This window comes from Myxocyprinus asiaticus, chromosome 5 (genome assembly GCF_019703515.2).
Source record: "Myxocyprinus asiaticus isolate MX2 ecotype Aquarium Trade chromosome 5, UBuf_Myxa_2, whole genome shotgun sequence".
Taxonomy (NCBI): domain Eukaryota; kingdom Metazoa; phylum Chordata; class Actinopteri; order Cypriniformes; family Catostomidae; genus Myxocyprinus; species Myxocyprinus asiaticus.
In genome coordinates, this window is record NC_059348.1 from 32,480,926 (window position 1) to 32,498,849 (window position 17,924).

At 39.3% G+C, this 17,924-nt stretch overlaps 1 protein-coding gene across 2 annotated transcripts in view; it reads left to right on the plus strand.

Annotated features, from left to right (window-relative positions):
- The first annotated feature begins 8,518 nt into the window (after window positions 1-8,518).
- Window positions 8,519-17,924, plus strand: part of LOC127440449 (disks large-associated protein 1) — a 70,342-nt gene continuing 60,936 nt past the window's right edge. For both annotated transcript variants that reach the window (XM_051697017.1, XM_051697018.1), the window contains exons 1-2: window positions 8,519-9,508; window positions 17,513-17,724. In XM_051697017.1, the coding sequence (XP_051552977.1) occupies window positions 8,519-9,508; window positions 17,513-17,724 (1,202 nt within the window). The remainder of the gene's footprint in view (window positions 9,509-17,512; window positions 17,725-17,924) is intronic.

The window sequence follows — 17,924 nt, forward strand, 5'->3', positions numbered from 1 at the left end:
CATAAAAGTAATCCATATGACTCCATTGCTTTAAACCATGTCTTCTGAAGCGATATGATTGGTGTAGGTGAGAACATATCAATATTTAAGTCCTTTATTTACTATAATTCTCCAGATTCACTTTCATTTCCACATTCTTCCGTTTTTAAAAAAAAAAAATATAGTAAAAAATTATTGAAAATATATTGAAAAAAATATTGATCTGTTTCTCACCCACTCCTATCATATCGCTTGAGAAGATATGAATTAAACCACTGGAGTCTTATGGATTACTTTTATGCTGGCTTTGTTATTTTTGGAAATTCAAAGTTCTGGCCACAATTCACTTGCATTGAATGGACCTACAGAGCTGACATATTCTTTTAAAAATCTTAATTTGTGTTCTGCAGAAAACAGAAAGTCATACAAATCTGGGATGCCATGAGGTAATTTATGAGAATTTTCATTTTTGGGTGAACTATCCCTTTAAGCTATTTAAAATACCTGGTATGGACACCAGCTCATCAGCAACCAATGATTGAAACCAGCATCCAAAAACAATATATGCAGTCATACTTGTCCTCTTAGCTGGGATGTCTTCACAAGATATTATGAACATTATTTTTGTTGCATTATCATTGATCAGTAAAGTAATGCATTTGTTCTAGAAGGCTAATCCATTTCCTTTAATCAAAGTATAAATGTCAGCTGGATATTGTATTATGAACAAATCAAATTTCAGTCTGTTATCCTGCTATATGTATGCCATCAATCATACTGCCTCTAGTGGTATACCGCCATGGTGCGATCAATAGCGCCATGACCTACATCTTTATCGGCTCATCATTTTCCATTTTGGAATGTGTGTATATGTGTAACTAAAGTGAGGTAGGTTGGGGGGTGGGGGCGTATTTGGCATAAAAAGCTGAGAAACAGTATATATTGTTTATATGGTTAAAATATGCCCTGATAATGTTATGAAATGCCCATTAAATTCCAGATCAGTTCAGGGGACACATAATGTATTGACCCTTAATAGAAAAGTTCATTTCTGGCTCTGATAAACATGTATGTATCTGTGGCTGTTGCTGTATTGGCATGTGTCTATGTGAGCATGTACTCTATGTGGCTGCAAAATTATCTGAGAGCACCTTATGTCTTTTGTTGATAAATGAGCATTTGAGGACAGTCAAGGCTATCTTTCCCTGCTGACAGCGCTGTGAGATTGGGGTTTTTGAAGGCCATAGGCATTTTCTGAGTCTGTCAGCCATAAAGAGAAGGATGGGCAGGGATAGATTTATAGAGGTATGGGTGGATGGAGACGAAAGTGGCTTGTAAGGGGCAGATAGGGTTATGCATCTTTCTGGGTTTGACACAGAAAGTCAGAGGAGAACTGGTGATGGATCACATCCATCAAAGTTCAACAGAGAGAGAGACAGTAGCACTATGGGCTCTGTCGTCCTTTACCTTTGGGATTTATAACATGTATATCTATGTACAGTACATTAATATCAGTACAGTGTATCATACAGTTATTTTGCTATTCTACTAGTAAGTGGAAGTTACCCCTTCACTAGACACTTTTTATGAAACCGTAAGTACTGGTTCTCTAATCTGACAAACATTGTTCCAAAAGTGCTGATAATTATTATAACAGGACAGGGGGACTTCACTGTTTGTATCACTCAGCTTGTTTGTGTTCTTAACATGCAACGGTTGAGCCTGCTGAAATATTTGAAATATAAAATATTTAAATATTTTCATTTACGGAGCAAAAATATATATATAAAAAATGCTATATTGTGTCTAAAATGTACATTTCTGGATATTACATTCTTGTTCATGGATATGTTGCATAAAAGCATTATAACACCCGAAAATGTGCTGTTGTACTGAATATCAGCATGGCTGCCATTGCTTGAAGCCTCATGTCTAAGGCCAAATCACAACCATGCTGATTTTTAGTAACATATCACTCTTGCTTGTGTGATCAAAAACCCTTAGTAAATGTTATGAATTCAGCTCTAAATGTTTTATGCAAAGCTTTAATTATTCCTTCACTGGTAAGTGCCTTGGAAAGTTAGAAAAAAAAGAAAGAAAAAAACACGTGGAAGTCCGCAGTATTAAATCTAGGGGGAAAACTCACAATTTATCATAGTAATCCCATTCTGTCACAACTGCTGTCTTTACGAGAGTTCAGAGTCAGCTGTGATTTCAAGCATCACTAAGATACCTAGAAACTGTTTTCAGTTAAAGTTAAATACTACTAGTAATACAGTGATCAGGTTTTGAAAACTGATCAAAGAGAAAAGATCATTGCTACATAAAAGGGTGAACAATAGAAATATGTCCAGGCCATATTTCATCCTGTGTATATACATAATTGTTTTTTGAAGGACAATAAGATATTTGTAATTGTTTAATTTAAACACATTGTCTCCCCAAATTCCAGTTACCATAATACATCTGAATGATTAACTTTTGAGTTGTTGTAACTTTTGAGTATTGTAATTCCCATTATTCTCAACTGTGATTCTCATTAGATTCTCATTATTGTAATGTTATAACTAATATTGTATTACAAAGACTTTAAAAGTAATAGAAAGATATTTTTTTAATCAAGGCAGTACAACAAATACTACTATGTAAATTTAAAGTATAAATTATTTTAATTTAAATAATACTGTAAATTATTATTATTAGTTGTAGTAGTACTTTTGTTTCATTATGATAATGAGGATTGGGGGTGTGGGGGTATATAATTGTCATTAAAAATAATGTCACAATACAAAATATCTCAAAAGTCCTAAAAAATAGGCTTCATTTTCTAAAAACATTTTCATAAAATTTTTGAGATGAAATATGATCTTGACAGTTTTTGTGAGATTCACCCCAAAAGGCTCCACCCACCATGACAGTTTTGTCAGAGGCTGTAACAGATAAAAACAGATTAACCTAACTGAATATAGAATTGGGGGTTTCATGGACTTGTTCAGAAAAACATGACATTTGAATATGATACATGCATTGCTCTACCTTTCCAGTATACACTCAATGAGCTCTTTATTAGGTACACCTGCACACCTACATATTCATGCGATTATCTAATCAGCCAATCATCTGGCAGAAGTGCAATGCATAAAATCATGCAGATACAGGTCTGGAGCTTCAGTTAAAGTTCACATCAACCATCAGAATGGGGGATAATGTGATCTCAGTGATTTCGACCGTGGCATGATTGTTGGTGCCAGGCGGGCTGGTTTGAGTATTTCTGTAACCACTCATCTCCAGGGATTTTCACGTACAACAGTCTCTAGAGTTTACTCAGAAAACCAAAAAATATCCAGTGAGGCAGTTCTGCGGATGGAAACACCTCGTTGATGAGAGAGGTCAACGGAGAATGGTCAGACTGGTTTGAGCTGACAGAAAGGCTACGGTAACTCAGATAACCACTCTGTACAATTGTAGTGAGCAGAATTGCATCTCAGAATGCACAACAAATCGAACCTTGAAGCGGATGGGCAACAACAGCAGAAGACCATGTCAGGCACTTTATTAGGACCATAGTGTTCTAGTAGTATGGGCATACAGTGTTACAAATGCTACAATAACTTAAGGATTTGTATACAAATACTTTCATTTGAGAACTTTATGAGCTATGCATTTTCTTATTTCTACCAATAAATGTCAATGACCTGAAAAGCTAAAATAGATAAACAAAATGTTGATTCATAGCATCTGTGTATCAATTCACTACTGTGACAAACAATATTGCAATACTTCTAGAAAGATTTTCACCTACCTATAAATATCCAATCTTGTCTCAAGATAATTTTACTGAATCTCTGTCATCTATATTTTCTTACAGTTATATATATATATTTTTTTTTTTTACAAGCTGTGTCTACTGTGTAAATGCACTGGGAATAACAACAATGAAGGAACTCTGAAGTTATTTCACAATTACATGAATGGTAGTAGAGGATTCACCAGCATTAGGGAAAGGTGGGTGGCAGGTGTTAGCCTCCCCTAGAAAGCTTTTAAAGGGTATCATATCAAGGCAAATCCACACTCCACCTGTAACATTGACCTATTTCCCTTGCAAACAGAATGTGATTTCCGAACGCAAACTGCTGGGGCTGTTAAGTTTTTCTCATTTGGCATCTCTCCAGAGACGATCGAGGGAATGGTTTTATCAAGATGCGCTTGGCATTAATGTGTTTTTATATGTAGTGTAGAATGAAGGTGTGCATAATGGGATGGTTTACAAAGTACTTTCCTTTAATCCTTGAATGTTTATAGCACAGATAATGGTCCTACTTTCTTTAGCTCACTTTAGTCAGTGTTGGTATAAAGTAAAAGTGTGGTGAAATCTGTAACTGACAATAGGCATTTATGGTTGAAGAGATGTTTTTCATCAAGGCTCATCAAAAGATAAACACACATACATTGATCTACTGCAGTAAAATAGTGTTTTTACTAAACATTACATCTGCATTGGTAACTCCTATGAATCAGCAAGGTGCCATTTCTTAGTACTCTCCAGTGGCAACATTTCACCAATCCCGATCTCATGCTTAACTCATAATAATTTTGTACATGGTAGCCAGATCGTAATCAAAATTGTAAGAAATCATACAGGTTGGCTTGTAAAAAAACATATAGCCTAACATTTATTTCCATATAGAAAAATCAACCAACCAAGGAAAACAATTTCAAATCAATAAATTCCTAAATCTAACCCATAACCCAAACACCAAACCTAAACATAAAGTCTATCCCCTTACCTGAAACCCAACCCTAAACCTTACCAGGATTTTAATTCTAGAGACTAGAGGCTGCAGCATTTCTGCACTTTTACGTACGAGTAGATGAAGTGAATCTGCCTTGCACGCTTATGATACACACACAAGAACTACTTTTGTACACATACACTGGACATTTTTTTTTTTTTCTTTTGGCTCGACTGTACCATTGTCATTCACTTGACACAAAAATAACTTTTGTATTCAATGGAAGAAAGAAGTACATATGGGTTTGGAACAACACAAGGGAATAGTGTAACCTAGAGGTTATTGAAATCTGTCATTTCTATTAAATAACTAAAGTAAATATAGGATGATTAACCAAATTTGTTTACTGATGTTGCGTATAGGGAACTACCTGAAATTTTATGCCTGTATTGTATTGATTTGGAATTCTGATTCTTTGTGTCAATGGGAATGAACATTGTGGACCCTATTTTAAGTGCGCTAGCACTAAGCGTGGTGCTATGCAGGAAATCATAAGCTCAAAGTCAATGGGAATGGCCATGAAGTTTTGATATTTTCATGAAAGCATGCAATAAGTCTAGGCACGAGTGGGTTTGGATAAATTGCTCGCGCAAAACACTAATGGGATGGGTCAAGTGCAATTTGTTTCTTCTCCGGTTATTGCACTGTCTGCGTCCTATTATGTTGTCCATTCCCCTGTCAAGCACCAGCAATATTAACAAATGCAACACATTCATAAGAAGTTGGTAGTGTAAATGAGCTGTATGCAGTACATTAGAAAAATAGAATTATGTACTTATGATATTTTGTGAATTAATACTATCCTTGTTGAATGTCAGGCATATTTCTAGTGACACACTACTTTAATATGCATGGAATATGTGATTCTCGTCAGGATTTGGATGTAGGCTCTGTTAAATTATAGAGAATGTAAGTATTATTAATCATATTGATCAAGTGACACAAATCATGGCTAGTATTAACACATTGTATTGGCCTTCCAGGTTAGGCTGTGGATTTTTGCATGCACGTCACTTCTACCAGTTGATTTTGCTTTAAATATTTTATTCATTTATTGCAACACGAAAAACTTTAACCAAAAACATTTCTAAATTCAAATTACATTTCAAACTAAAATATAATTATAATAAAGTGGTCAAAATATCAAATATAATCACCTCCCCAAATAAAAAGAAAAAATATACTCTCCAACTTCTTCCACCAGCCGCTTTCACCTGTCAGCTGCAGTGACTTAAAAATCACTCGACAACAACAGGTGGAAAAAAATATGAATAGAAATAGATCATAAATCCAATTGTAAATATAAACATAATGAAAATAATCATTAAAAAATAAACCATGACCTCTTTAACACAAATCGCATATATTTTTGTTTCAAAAAACGGCTACAACTCTGATCATCAGAGACATAATTTGATGTTCCACTATATTTGCAGAGTTTGGACATGAACTTTATTACCATCTGTTGGTGGAATCTCTAAACTGCCAATGCAGGATAGATGATGCTGGCATGTCTGCGAATGGCATTCAGAATGAAGCGCAGTGTTGAGTGGCATTGCATTTGGCTGTCCAAAGATTTGTTGTAAATGAGCTCTTCTCTTACTGTTTTTTTTGTGTGTGGTATGCTTGTGTGGCGCGTAGGTTTTTAAGATCTGTGGCTTTGTGCTCCAAGCTACAACAGCCCCCTCCCATTACATTGTCACAAGGCCCAATAATAACATCTCAAATAACAGGGTTGACTTTCTCTGACTGTCTCTACTGCTCGCTCTCTCCCAGCCTCTTTTCTTGAAACAAATGTTCTTCTTAATATCCGACATCATGCAATTAGTGTGGCGGAATAAGGATATGCTCACCATCTGCAATTACCCAGATCGGGCTGTGTGCCTTACAAACAGACCACCAAAAATTGGGACGATGAAGTTGGTCACACCAGTGATTCAGTCCATGTAGCCACAATTGTAGTCTGATGCCTAAGACTGAAAGTTCTAAAAGGGTTTATCCCAGCTAATTTTTACCCACAATAGGCAAACTGACTTCTTGACTGTAGAGCTGTTTAGGTTGTAGTCCAAAAACCAGGAAGAGAATTAGCATAAATTACACACAGTCATACCTCAAATGTGAATTTTGATGCCACATTAAAGCAACATGCTTAAATAAACACAGCGGCTTCAAAATTCACATTTGAGGTATGAAAGTGTGTAATTTATGTTGTAGAACAAAACATCCATGTATCTTCAAGTAATGTTTTCTCATAAATCCAAAACTGCCATTATAAAAACCCATAGGACATCCTCGAGGGAACCCATGGCGAATTAGCCTTCCAGGTTTGCCTACAAATTGACATCACAGCTGAACAGCTCTGTGGGACAATCAGTCTTAAAGGGATAGTTTACCAAAAAAGGAATATTCTGTCATTATTTACTCAGCCTCATGCTGTTCCAAACCCATACGACTTTGTTGCTTCTGTGGAACACTAAAGAAGATTTTGAGGGCCTGGGAAGCTCAGCAAGCAAAGATGCTGACGACACACCTGGAGTCACAAGTTTGAATCCAGGGCGTGTTGAGTGACTCCAGCCAGGCTTCCTAAGCAACCAAATTGGCCCGGTTGCTAGGGTGGGTAGAGTCACGTTGGGGTAACCTCCTCGTGGTCGCTATAATGTGGTTCTCGCTTAGGTGGGGTGCGTGGTGTGTTGTGCATGGACGCCGTGGAGAATAGCGTGAAGCCTCCACATGGGCTATGTCTCCAGAAACACGCTCAGCAAGCCACATGATAAGATGCGTGGATTGACTGTCTCAGGCACGGAAGCAACTGAGATTCGTCCTCCGCCACCTGGATTGAGACGTGTCACTACGCCTCCATGAGGACCAAGAGCGCATTGGGAATTGGGCATGCCAAATTGGGGAGAAAAAAAAAGAAATAAAAAAAAAGAAGATTTTGGGTAGTATGTTAGTCTAGGTCTTGTTTCACTTTCATAGAATCTTTTTGCCATACAATAAAATTTGAATGGTGACTGGGGCTGTCATCCTAAACAGTCTTGCTCTGCGAGAGCTGCACTAAGCAAACGAGAGGTCTCAAGGACCTAGTTCCACTTGATTGAATGTTTGAAAAGCAAACTCACTGTGATTCTCAACAATATTCTTTCTGAATTTAAGCTTTGTTCCCTGAACTCTGAGGACAACTGAGAAGCATTTTGTGATTTCTCAACCTTGACAATCCCTTGTATATGTTCCAGTCAAGTACTGTCAGCCTTTATTTTTTATTTTATTGCTGCTGAATAGTGGCAGAAACAGATGATCATTTAAGTAACGAGGTAGTTTTATTGGAGAGCACTATGCTTGCACTGTAAGAAAGGAAAATATGCATTTGTTATGCTAAAAAAACTGTTTTTACCTGATCTGGCCCTTAAAGTCAGCCTTATAAAAACTATTTTCTAATTGAATGAAATCAGTGTTTAAATGTTACCATATGAAGTAAAAAATGTTTGGTTACCTGACGAAACATTTGTGTGTGAATGTTAGGACACACAATGTCCAAAATGGCCTTTGTTACAGAAACAAACCTTTGATTCAAGCATATACACGTATTGCTGATACTAAACAAAAAGCAAGAGTAATTGAAAACTTAAACACTGTGTATTCATGGTTGTTTCTGTCTTTTTTAGTATTTCCTGCAGACTGACAGGTCAGTTTGGAGCCATACTGTGCGTGGATGCCTCCGACTCTCACTGGATGATTCCATCTCTGTGATGAAAGGCTTATCCAGCAGCCGCAGCCACCACCACGTGGTGACCTGTGACCCCTCCTTGGACTCCATGGGTCACCACATGGACCACAAGCCCTACCTCATCAGCCAAATTGAGAACTCCCACCCGGCCGACCACTCATACTACTCCCAGAGGAGCCCCTACCAGCCTGACTGTGTAGTGCCTTACGGGACCTTCCCTCGCAGACACTACAGCTCTCAGCATGATTCGAAGGATGAGACTGCTGTGGTTCCCTACACTGGGGGAGGGGTTACAGCCAACAAGGGCCCGCGACTTCCCGTTTCCATATTGGATCAGTTTGACCGGCAACTCCCAGGGCCTCGGGACGGTTACCACACACTGCAGTACAAGCGCGCCGCTGCAGCCTTGGAGCAACGGAGCGACAGCCCTGGCCGAATTCGGCATCTGGTGCACTCTGTCCAGAAGCTCTTCACCAAGTCCCACTCTCTAGAGGGCCCACACCATGCTCATGCCCATGGCAAGGGCAGCATCAATGGAGGCAAGGCCAGTCCCGATGGAGACCCTCCTGCTATTCGGCACCGGAAGCGCAGCAAGAGCAGGGAACGCTGCAAGTCGGCAGAGCCCAAGAACAGGACGCCGCCATCTGGATACTGGAGCTCTGATGACTTGGAACGCGAGGCCTGCCTGTTTCACCACGGACTACCAGGTGTCATGACTATGGGCCGGCACCCTGACAAGTCCCAGTCCCAGTACTTCCTGGAGGCATACAACACCATCAATGACCAGGCGCTAAAAAACTCCCGCAGCAACAACGATTTAGGAAAGTGCTCTACCTGCACAAGCATACCGCTGAGTGTAGACGCTACACAGCTCGTGAAGAAGAGCTCGTGGTCGTCCTCTCTCACGGTGAGCAGAGCACGTCAAGTCTACCAGAAGGCCTCGGTAAATGTAGATAAGGCTGTAGTGAAAGCAGAGGCTTGTCAGCAGGAGCGCTCATGCCAATTCTTGCAGGTATGCAAAAAGCCTTTCAATTCTCCCCTACACCCACATGCTCACCTTACCCACCTCCACCTTTCCACCACCCCTCCTCTTCCTCCTCCACTACTGGAGAAAGCCTCCAGTTTTGATTTGAGTTCTGCCGAGAAGTAAGTGCAAACCACTAGCTGCCTTACTTTCTGTTTAGCTGACAAGCATCTGTTTGGATCCATTTGATCTCTGGCTGATATTATTTCTTCTCTGTAAATTTGAAATTCACTTTGTTATACCAATGATTTTCTTAAAGTGCTTATTTTATTGGTATGTGTGTGCATGTCTGTGTGGTAGAATGAGGACTGGCAACACTGCAGAAAAATAATTTACTTAATCAGTATTTTTTGTTTGTTTGTTTGTTTCCAGTAAATCTATCTAAACATCATTTAATAAGATATTACATCTTGCTTTCAGATAATTCTAACAAACTTTAGTAAAATGTATGCTTAAAACATGAAGAAAAAAATAAAGTAAGAAAAGCAAACTTGTTTTCCCTTTGAAATCAGTCTATCTTAGATGTTGGCAGCATTTTTAGTAAACCTCAAAGATTTGTGTTGGATTTCTCTGAAAACAAGACTTAAAGTATTATTTCACCCAAAAATGAACATTGTCATAATTTACTCATCATGCCATCCCAGATGTGTATGACTGTCTTTCTGCAGCAGAATACAAATGAAGATTTTTAGAAGAATATTTCAGCTCTGTAGGTCCATACAAGTGAATGGATGCTAACTTCTTGAAGCTCCAAAAAGTACATATAGCCATCATAAAAATAATCCATTCGATTTCAGTGGTCTAATTAATTTCTTCTGAAGTGAAACGCTAGGTGTAAGGAATATATAAATATTGAAAACTTTTTTTTACTAAAAATTCATGAGGGTCGAGTTCAAGCACGCTGGCAAGTTCACGCAAGAACTGGCGCGTAAAATACGAAAAAAATGGAAGCACAGTGTTTACAACAGAGGTGCATAGACCTTATTCATGCTAGCGACGTTTTTAATTTTTAATGGTAATGATGAGGCTGTGAGGGATAGACTTACAGTCTCTTCAATGGGCTGTACTGCAGTTTAAAGTGTTTTTGGATCATTCCGCGGACAAAACATTGATCAAATATCTGTCCAAGAACATTCAGTATACAAAGAACTCCAGACAACATGAGTTGTGGAAAATCAGATGTGATCTAGGAGATTTATACAGCTTTATACTGTTTGTGCTGTTAAAGAGATGGTAAGTCTATCCCTCACAGCCTCGTTGTCATTCCCATTAAAAATCAAAGATAGCGTGAATAAGGTCTATGGACAATCATACATAGATGACTGGTTTGGATACATCAACTGCGGCGCCATCTTGGAATGGTCAACAAGGAGAGCTGTTTGAATTGGTTTGAATGCAAGTGAGTGAGTGGAGGAGATGCCTCAGACCGAGCTCCTTGCTCAGACTGCTGCATTAGCTTCTTTTGTGTGGAAACAGTTTTGCGGTCCATAGAAACAGCTGCTAATAATGTATCCACGGATGAATATCTATGCATAGGAGGCTTTCACGCTTACATCACGCAAGAGGCAGTTTGAACTCCACCCTCGTCAACATACAAACCTCAAGCTAGCCAGAAGTGAAAATTTTTAGTTAAAAAAGTTTTAAATATTGATCTATTTCTAATACACACAGCATTTTGCTTAAGAAGACATTAATTAGACCACTGGAATCATATGGATTATTTTTTATGATGGCTATATATACTTTCTGGAGCTTCAAAAATTTGGCACCCATTCACTTGCATTGTATGGACCTACAGAGCTGAAATATTTCTTTAAAAATTGTAATTTGTGTTCGGCTGAAGAAAGACAGTCATACACATCTGGAATGGCATGAGGGTGAGTAAATTATGAGAGAATTTTCATTTTTGGGTGAACTATCCTTTTAAAGTGATAGCTCAGCCATTATTTACATAATTCTGTCATCATTTCCCTACCCTCATGTTGTTCCAAACCCGTGTGACCCTTTGTATAATGTGGAACACAAAATAGGTTAGACAGAATGTTAGGGACTGACAGTCTCGGTCACCATTCACTTTCAAAATATGGAGAAAAAAAAAAACATTCACTGAAAGTAAATAGTGACTCAGGCAAACATTCTGTCTAATATCTCTTTATTGTGTTGCATGGAAGAAAGAAAGTTATAAGGGTTTGGAAAAACATGATGGTGAATGATGACAGAATTTCCATTAATAATAATAATAATTCTGTAATACATGTTAAATATGTATTATGTAATGGAATATAGGGAAGTTAACGTCCAATATGTCATTTGTGAAAGTAACGAGTTACTCACTACTTGAGTACTCTTAATTGGAAACTCTCTTACTCTTACTTAATTATTTATGTTAGTACATTTACTTCTACTTAAGTAATTTTTTTTTTTTTTTTTTTAAAGTAATTGTACTTTTACTTGAGTACAGTTTTTGGCTACTTTACCCACCTCTGTTTGCGAGTAAAAATTACTTTTGCAAAAGTAAAAGTTTGCAAATGCAGAAAATTATTTGGGCGCAAGGTGCGAGTAACGCCCAAAGTTATGAACTTATTATTGCAGCCTACCATCAGAATTAAAACTCCCTAATGTATCTTCCCTCATGTACCAAATACTTTTAAAAAAGGCGCGTTTGTTATTTTTGTATTAAAAGCACCTTTTTTTCACTCTCATGTGGCAAAATTATGGACAGCATTTTGAATAATGATGGATTAATCTAGCGCTCACACGCAAGATTCTGAGAAAAATAGCGACTAATTATTAATTAAAATTAAAATGCGTGAATCCATAATACACTATATTGCCAAAAGTATTCGCTCACCCATCCAAATAATTGAATTCAGGTGTTCCAATCACTTCCATGGCCACAGGTGTATAAAATGAAGCACCTAGGCATGCAGACTGTTTCTACAAACATTTGTGAAAGAATGGGCCGCTCTCAGGAGCTCAGTGAATTCCAGCGTGGTACTGTGATAGGATGCTACCTGTGCAACAAGTCCAGTCGTGAAATTTCCTCGCTACTAAATATTCCACAGTCAACTGTCAGTGGTATTATAACAAAGTGGAAGCGATTGGGAATGACAGCAACTCAGCCACGAAGTAAAATGACAGAGCAGGGTCAGCGGATGCTGAGGCGCATAGTGCACAGAGGTCGCCAACTTTCTGCAGAGTCAATCGCTACAGACCTCCAAAGTTCATGTGGCCTTCAGATTAGCTCAAGAACAGTGCGTAGAGAGCTTCATGGAATGGGTTTCCATGGCCGAGCAGCTGCATCCAAGCCATACATCACCAAGTGCAATGCAAAGCGTCGGATGCAGTGGTGTAAAGCACGCCGCCACTGGACACTAGAGCAGTGGAGACGCGTTCTCTGGAGTGACGAATCACGCTTCTCCATCTGGCAATCTGATGGACGAGTCTGGGTTTGGCGGTTGCCAGGAGAACGGTACTTGTCTGACTGCATTGTGCCAACTGTGAAGTTTAGTGGATGGTGGATTATGGTGTGGGGTTGTTTTTCAGGAGCTGGGCTTGGCCCCTTAGTTCCAGTGAAAGGAACTCTGAATGCTTCAGCATACCAAGAGATTTTGGACAATTCCATGCTCCCAACTTTGTGGGAACAGTTTGGGGATGGCCCCTTCCTGTTCCAACATGACTGCGCACCAGTGCACAAAGCAAGGTCCATAAAGACATGGATGAGCGAGTTTGGTGTGGAAGAACTTGACTGGCCTCAACCCGATAGAGCACCTTTGGGATGAATTAGAGCGAAGACTGCAAGCCAGGCCTTCTCATCCAACATCAGTGTCTGACCTCACAAATGCGCTTCTGGAAGAATGGTCAAAAATTCCCATAAACACACTCCTAAACCTTGTGGAAAGCCTTCCCAGAAGAGTTGAAGCTGTTATAGCTGCAAAGGGTGGGCCGACGTCATATTAAACCCTATGGATTAAGAATGGGATGTCACTTAAGTTCATATGCGTCTAAAGGCAGATGAGCGAATACTTTTGGCAATATAGTGTATGTGCGATAACCGTAAACAACATGTCAGCGTCCTCGTCTAACTCAAAGTGATAAGCAAAATCTCAAACATAAAAAAATAAATAAAAAAAAATCATGAAATGTCACTCTACCAATAACAGACTCTCTGCACAACTGCGTGAGGATGGCACGCACCAAATTTACAGTATTATGCTTCTAACGCAGGTGTGCTGGCTGTCGCGTGGACAAGTGCTTGTGGTTTTATTTTTTTTCTTGGATCTTCAATGGTCATGACAATTCTATAACATCATAACCACGCACTGCAAGACTGTAAAAAACTCTTAAAACGGCATACCTCGTTGATGCTTTATATGCGGTTATGCTAAATCCGTGGCAATGCAAGTTCCCATATATCATTGTATTATAATCATAATTTTGCATTTCTCACAGCCATCTATGATAGTGCTCTCTTGCACGCACACATGAGCAAACATGTAGTGCATGAGGAGAGATAGTCAATCAATATATTATTAGTTTATTAGTGGCTTAAGGAGATCTGTCAGGACTGATGTAGTTTGATGCTGCCTGAAAGGTTAATTTAAGAAATAATCATTTTAAAAAGGTTTATCAGAGAAGACGTCTTTTGTCATGTACGAAGAAACTTTTGTTAATGAATTCTGTTGTAATTTTTAATGCATGCATGCTCTGTTGTGATACATTACCAGTTGTATCAACCTGAACACAGACTGTGCCCCCAAATACAGCTAAACGCAACACCCCCCAATCAAAACCTCAAGAAGTGGGGACCCCCATAAGACTGGAATCAATTTGGGCACTGCTTTATACAGAAATTTAGATTTTGTGTGGAGGTTCTTTTGAGGGTGTGTGTGTGTGAGTGTGTGCATGCACACACTAGCTCTTAAGCTCTTAGGTTTACCTATAATGAAGTAAATTGAAGCAGGGCCATAACTAAAATAGGCAATGAAGGGGACATGACCCACCCCTCTATTTCTGAACAGTAGTCAATCAATAATGGTTTTTCAATGACCAATTCTTAAGCTTTTACATTTGATCTCCCCCAGTCTTTAGCTATTGCTTACATTCTTGATTTAAAGGCATTAACATTCTAAAAGTTTACTAGCTAAACATAAACAGATGAGAAAATTAGTGGTAGACCGACATGTGTAGACCGATACAGTATATCAGCCTGGCCAATTAATCGACCCTTATTTTGTGATTATCAGCCGATAACCACGTCTGCTTGGTCAGTTAACAAAACTGTTAGCTCTCCTTCATGACCAAACTCTACCAACAGCCTTGTCAGTAGAAAATGATCAATTTCTGTTTTCGTCAAATTTGTTTCAATCATTTATTTAGTCGGTTTTGAGAAAAATGTGTAAAATAAGTACTCATTTCAGCAATTTTTCATTTGCCATCATAACATTTTATTATCTTGGCCTGTATTTTGGCAATATTTCAGACATGCTTTACCCTGCTCTGTAGATATCAGTATCAGCATTGCCCAATGAAAAACACATATTGGTCGACAACTAGAGGAAAGTGGGGCTGGAATAAGCTAAAAACCATACAGTCAACTGGAATTCTGTTTATCAAAGGAAGTCTTTTTCATTCCTGCAATCTGCGGTGTATTGTAAAGACTCTGAGCCCTGTGCCCTTATCTGTTCAACAGAGGATTGATCATCATTTTCTGCTCATCAAACTCAACTTGACTAAAGGCGTGTGTGGGTGTTGGTGGTGTCTTTGAAGGAATTTTTTGTATTTGTCAGGTCTGTGAGCATGTGTGTGGGTACAGAACCGGTGTTACTGGAGTCATTCTGCCGCCTCTGACTGCCTTTTATACACTTCCTGACGTCAAGGCCAGCCGTTTCCCCAGTAACACAAGCTCTGCAGTGATTCATATAATCACAGTGAATTTCTTTAAAGTGGGATTTTCTCTTTATGCCAGTAGAGAAGCTCTTTCCAGTGATATATGAAGCATAACTAGCTCTTTACACTGCAGCCAACTCTATTATTATGAGTTTTGAATGGTCTTAAGCCCAGTTCACACTGACAGCAAATTTATCGATGGAGGTTGCCAGGTCACTGTATTGTTGGTCATTAGTAGGTGTTCTTAACGCTGGATGCCCAGTTGAGCTGCCTAACTGGCCGTAGCTTTTAAAAATCTGATCACAAATTACATTGATTGAGTGTTACACTTATATAGTGCTTTTCTGACACTACACTCACAGCGCTTTACATAGTGAACAGTTGACTCTCCTCAACCACCACCAGTGTGCAGCATCTACCTGGATGATGCGACGGCAGCCATAGTGCACCAGTACACTCACTACACACCAGCTGTTGGTGGAGAGGAGAGAGTAGAGTGATACAGCCAATTAATGGAGGGGGATTATTAGGAGGCCATGACTTATAAGGGAAAAAGGGGGGAATTTGGCCACTTCTTGTAAAGAATAGGGGTGTAACCCCAGTGTCCTGGCCAAATTCCCCCCATTTGGCTTGTTAATGACCACAGAGAGGCAGAACCTCGGTGTAATGTCTTATCTGAAGGATGGTGCCTTTTTAAAATATAGTGGCCCCATCACTATACTAGGGTGTTAGGACCCACATAGACTGCTGAGTGAGCACTCCCTGCTGGCCTTACTAACACCTCTTCCAGCTGCAACCTAAGTTTTCCCCAGGAGGTCTCCCATCCAGGTACTGACCATGCTCAACCCTGCTTAGCTTCAGTGGGTAACCAGGTGAAAAGCTGCAGGGTGGAATGGCTGCCAACATGCATTGTATGTAAAATTTAGATGTCATTCTAATTTGACAAGGAATCAGTTTTCTTGCTGCTAAAAATTAATTTTCTGGAGAGGAAAGTGTTATGCTGCATTCCATTCAACTTGGAAAGTCAGATTTTCCAACTTCCTACTAGGTTTCCGATTTCTTAGAGGTGCAGGTGCGTGACATAATACAAACTTGTTGGCACCCAGGGAGATCTTCTGAGCATCTTGCAATGGAATGTCTTCATGGTCGGAGATCGGCGATATCAAGTAGGAATATCCCACATCCGACTTGAATGGAACGCAGTAATAGTTTTTAAATTGCAACAGTGCAATAATTTATATACAACACTGCATAATACAAGATGAACAAATAAATGCATGAAACCCAGAATACACTCAGAATGCGATAACTTCTGAAATAGTTTTCCACGGATCATTCTTCTTTAATATTCTAGTATGAAGGCAGAGACAAATCATGTAAACCAGTGCAATCACTCACAGTAACACAGAACTTCACATATTGTTCAGAGAACGTCTCTCCCATCTTGCCAACACCTGACTACAGTATCTCACAGGAGACGTACCTCAGTGTTTTCATTGCGACAGTGGTCGCTGTTGCTCATGTCACTGATCAAATTGCCAACTCCTTTTGGAAATGAATAACTTAAGGTTGCTTTTTAACTGCAGATTGCTGTTACTTTGAACGCCACTTCAGAGTGAGCTAAGTAATGTAACAGTAATTTGCACTCTCATCTTAAATTTAGTCTTAATGAATTTTGTCAAGGCTTTATTGCAATTAGATTGTTAGTATTTAATTTTGACCCTTTCATCTTTCAGAAAAACAAGCAGTTGACAGAAAGCCTTTGCCTCTTGCAAATCTGAGTTGATCCTCTCTCTTAAAACCTCTGTCCAACTTCTCATACTTTTAGAGAGTCCTATTCAGGAGAGTTTGCCCTGGGAGAGCTGCACTGAGACAGATGCTTGACCCAGGGAGGCGTCGTTAGTGTAATCATGCAAGCTCACACCGGCAGCCTCATGAATTATCTCTGTCTGCTCAAAGAGAGGAAGTGATGATCAGATTGTGTGTAATGTTTGTGTGTGTGTCTGGGTGGTTTGTGGAGCCAAGCACACTGGAGGCAGTTCAGTTGGTGACATGCACCTTTTGTCAGTGGTGCATGACACAGTGTCACCTATTACCTCACAGGTCCCTCAAGACGAGTGGGGGGGCTTTCCACTAGGCAAGGATGAAGATATTCCATGCAGACGTATGCGCAGTGGCAGCTACGTGAAAGCCATGGCGGATGATGACAGTGAAGACTCAGATGGGAGCCCTAAACCCTCGCCCAAGATGCAGGCGCGACGGGCTAGCTACCTCAAAGCCACCCAGCCATCACTTACAGAGATGACCACTTTAAAGTAAGAGTTCTAATATTTACTAAATTTCTAGTTCCGTAGTATTTGTTTGTGTTAATATTTGGAGTGTGAAAGTTTAGTGCTGACTTAAAGTTTAAGTGTGTAATTTCTTTAGATGTTTAAGTACTTTTTCCTATCCTAGCTTAAAATGCAATGCCAACTGTCTATAAGTAAGCCATTATAGGTTAATTTTCTGAAAAGTG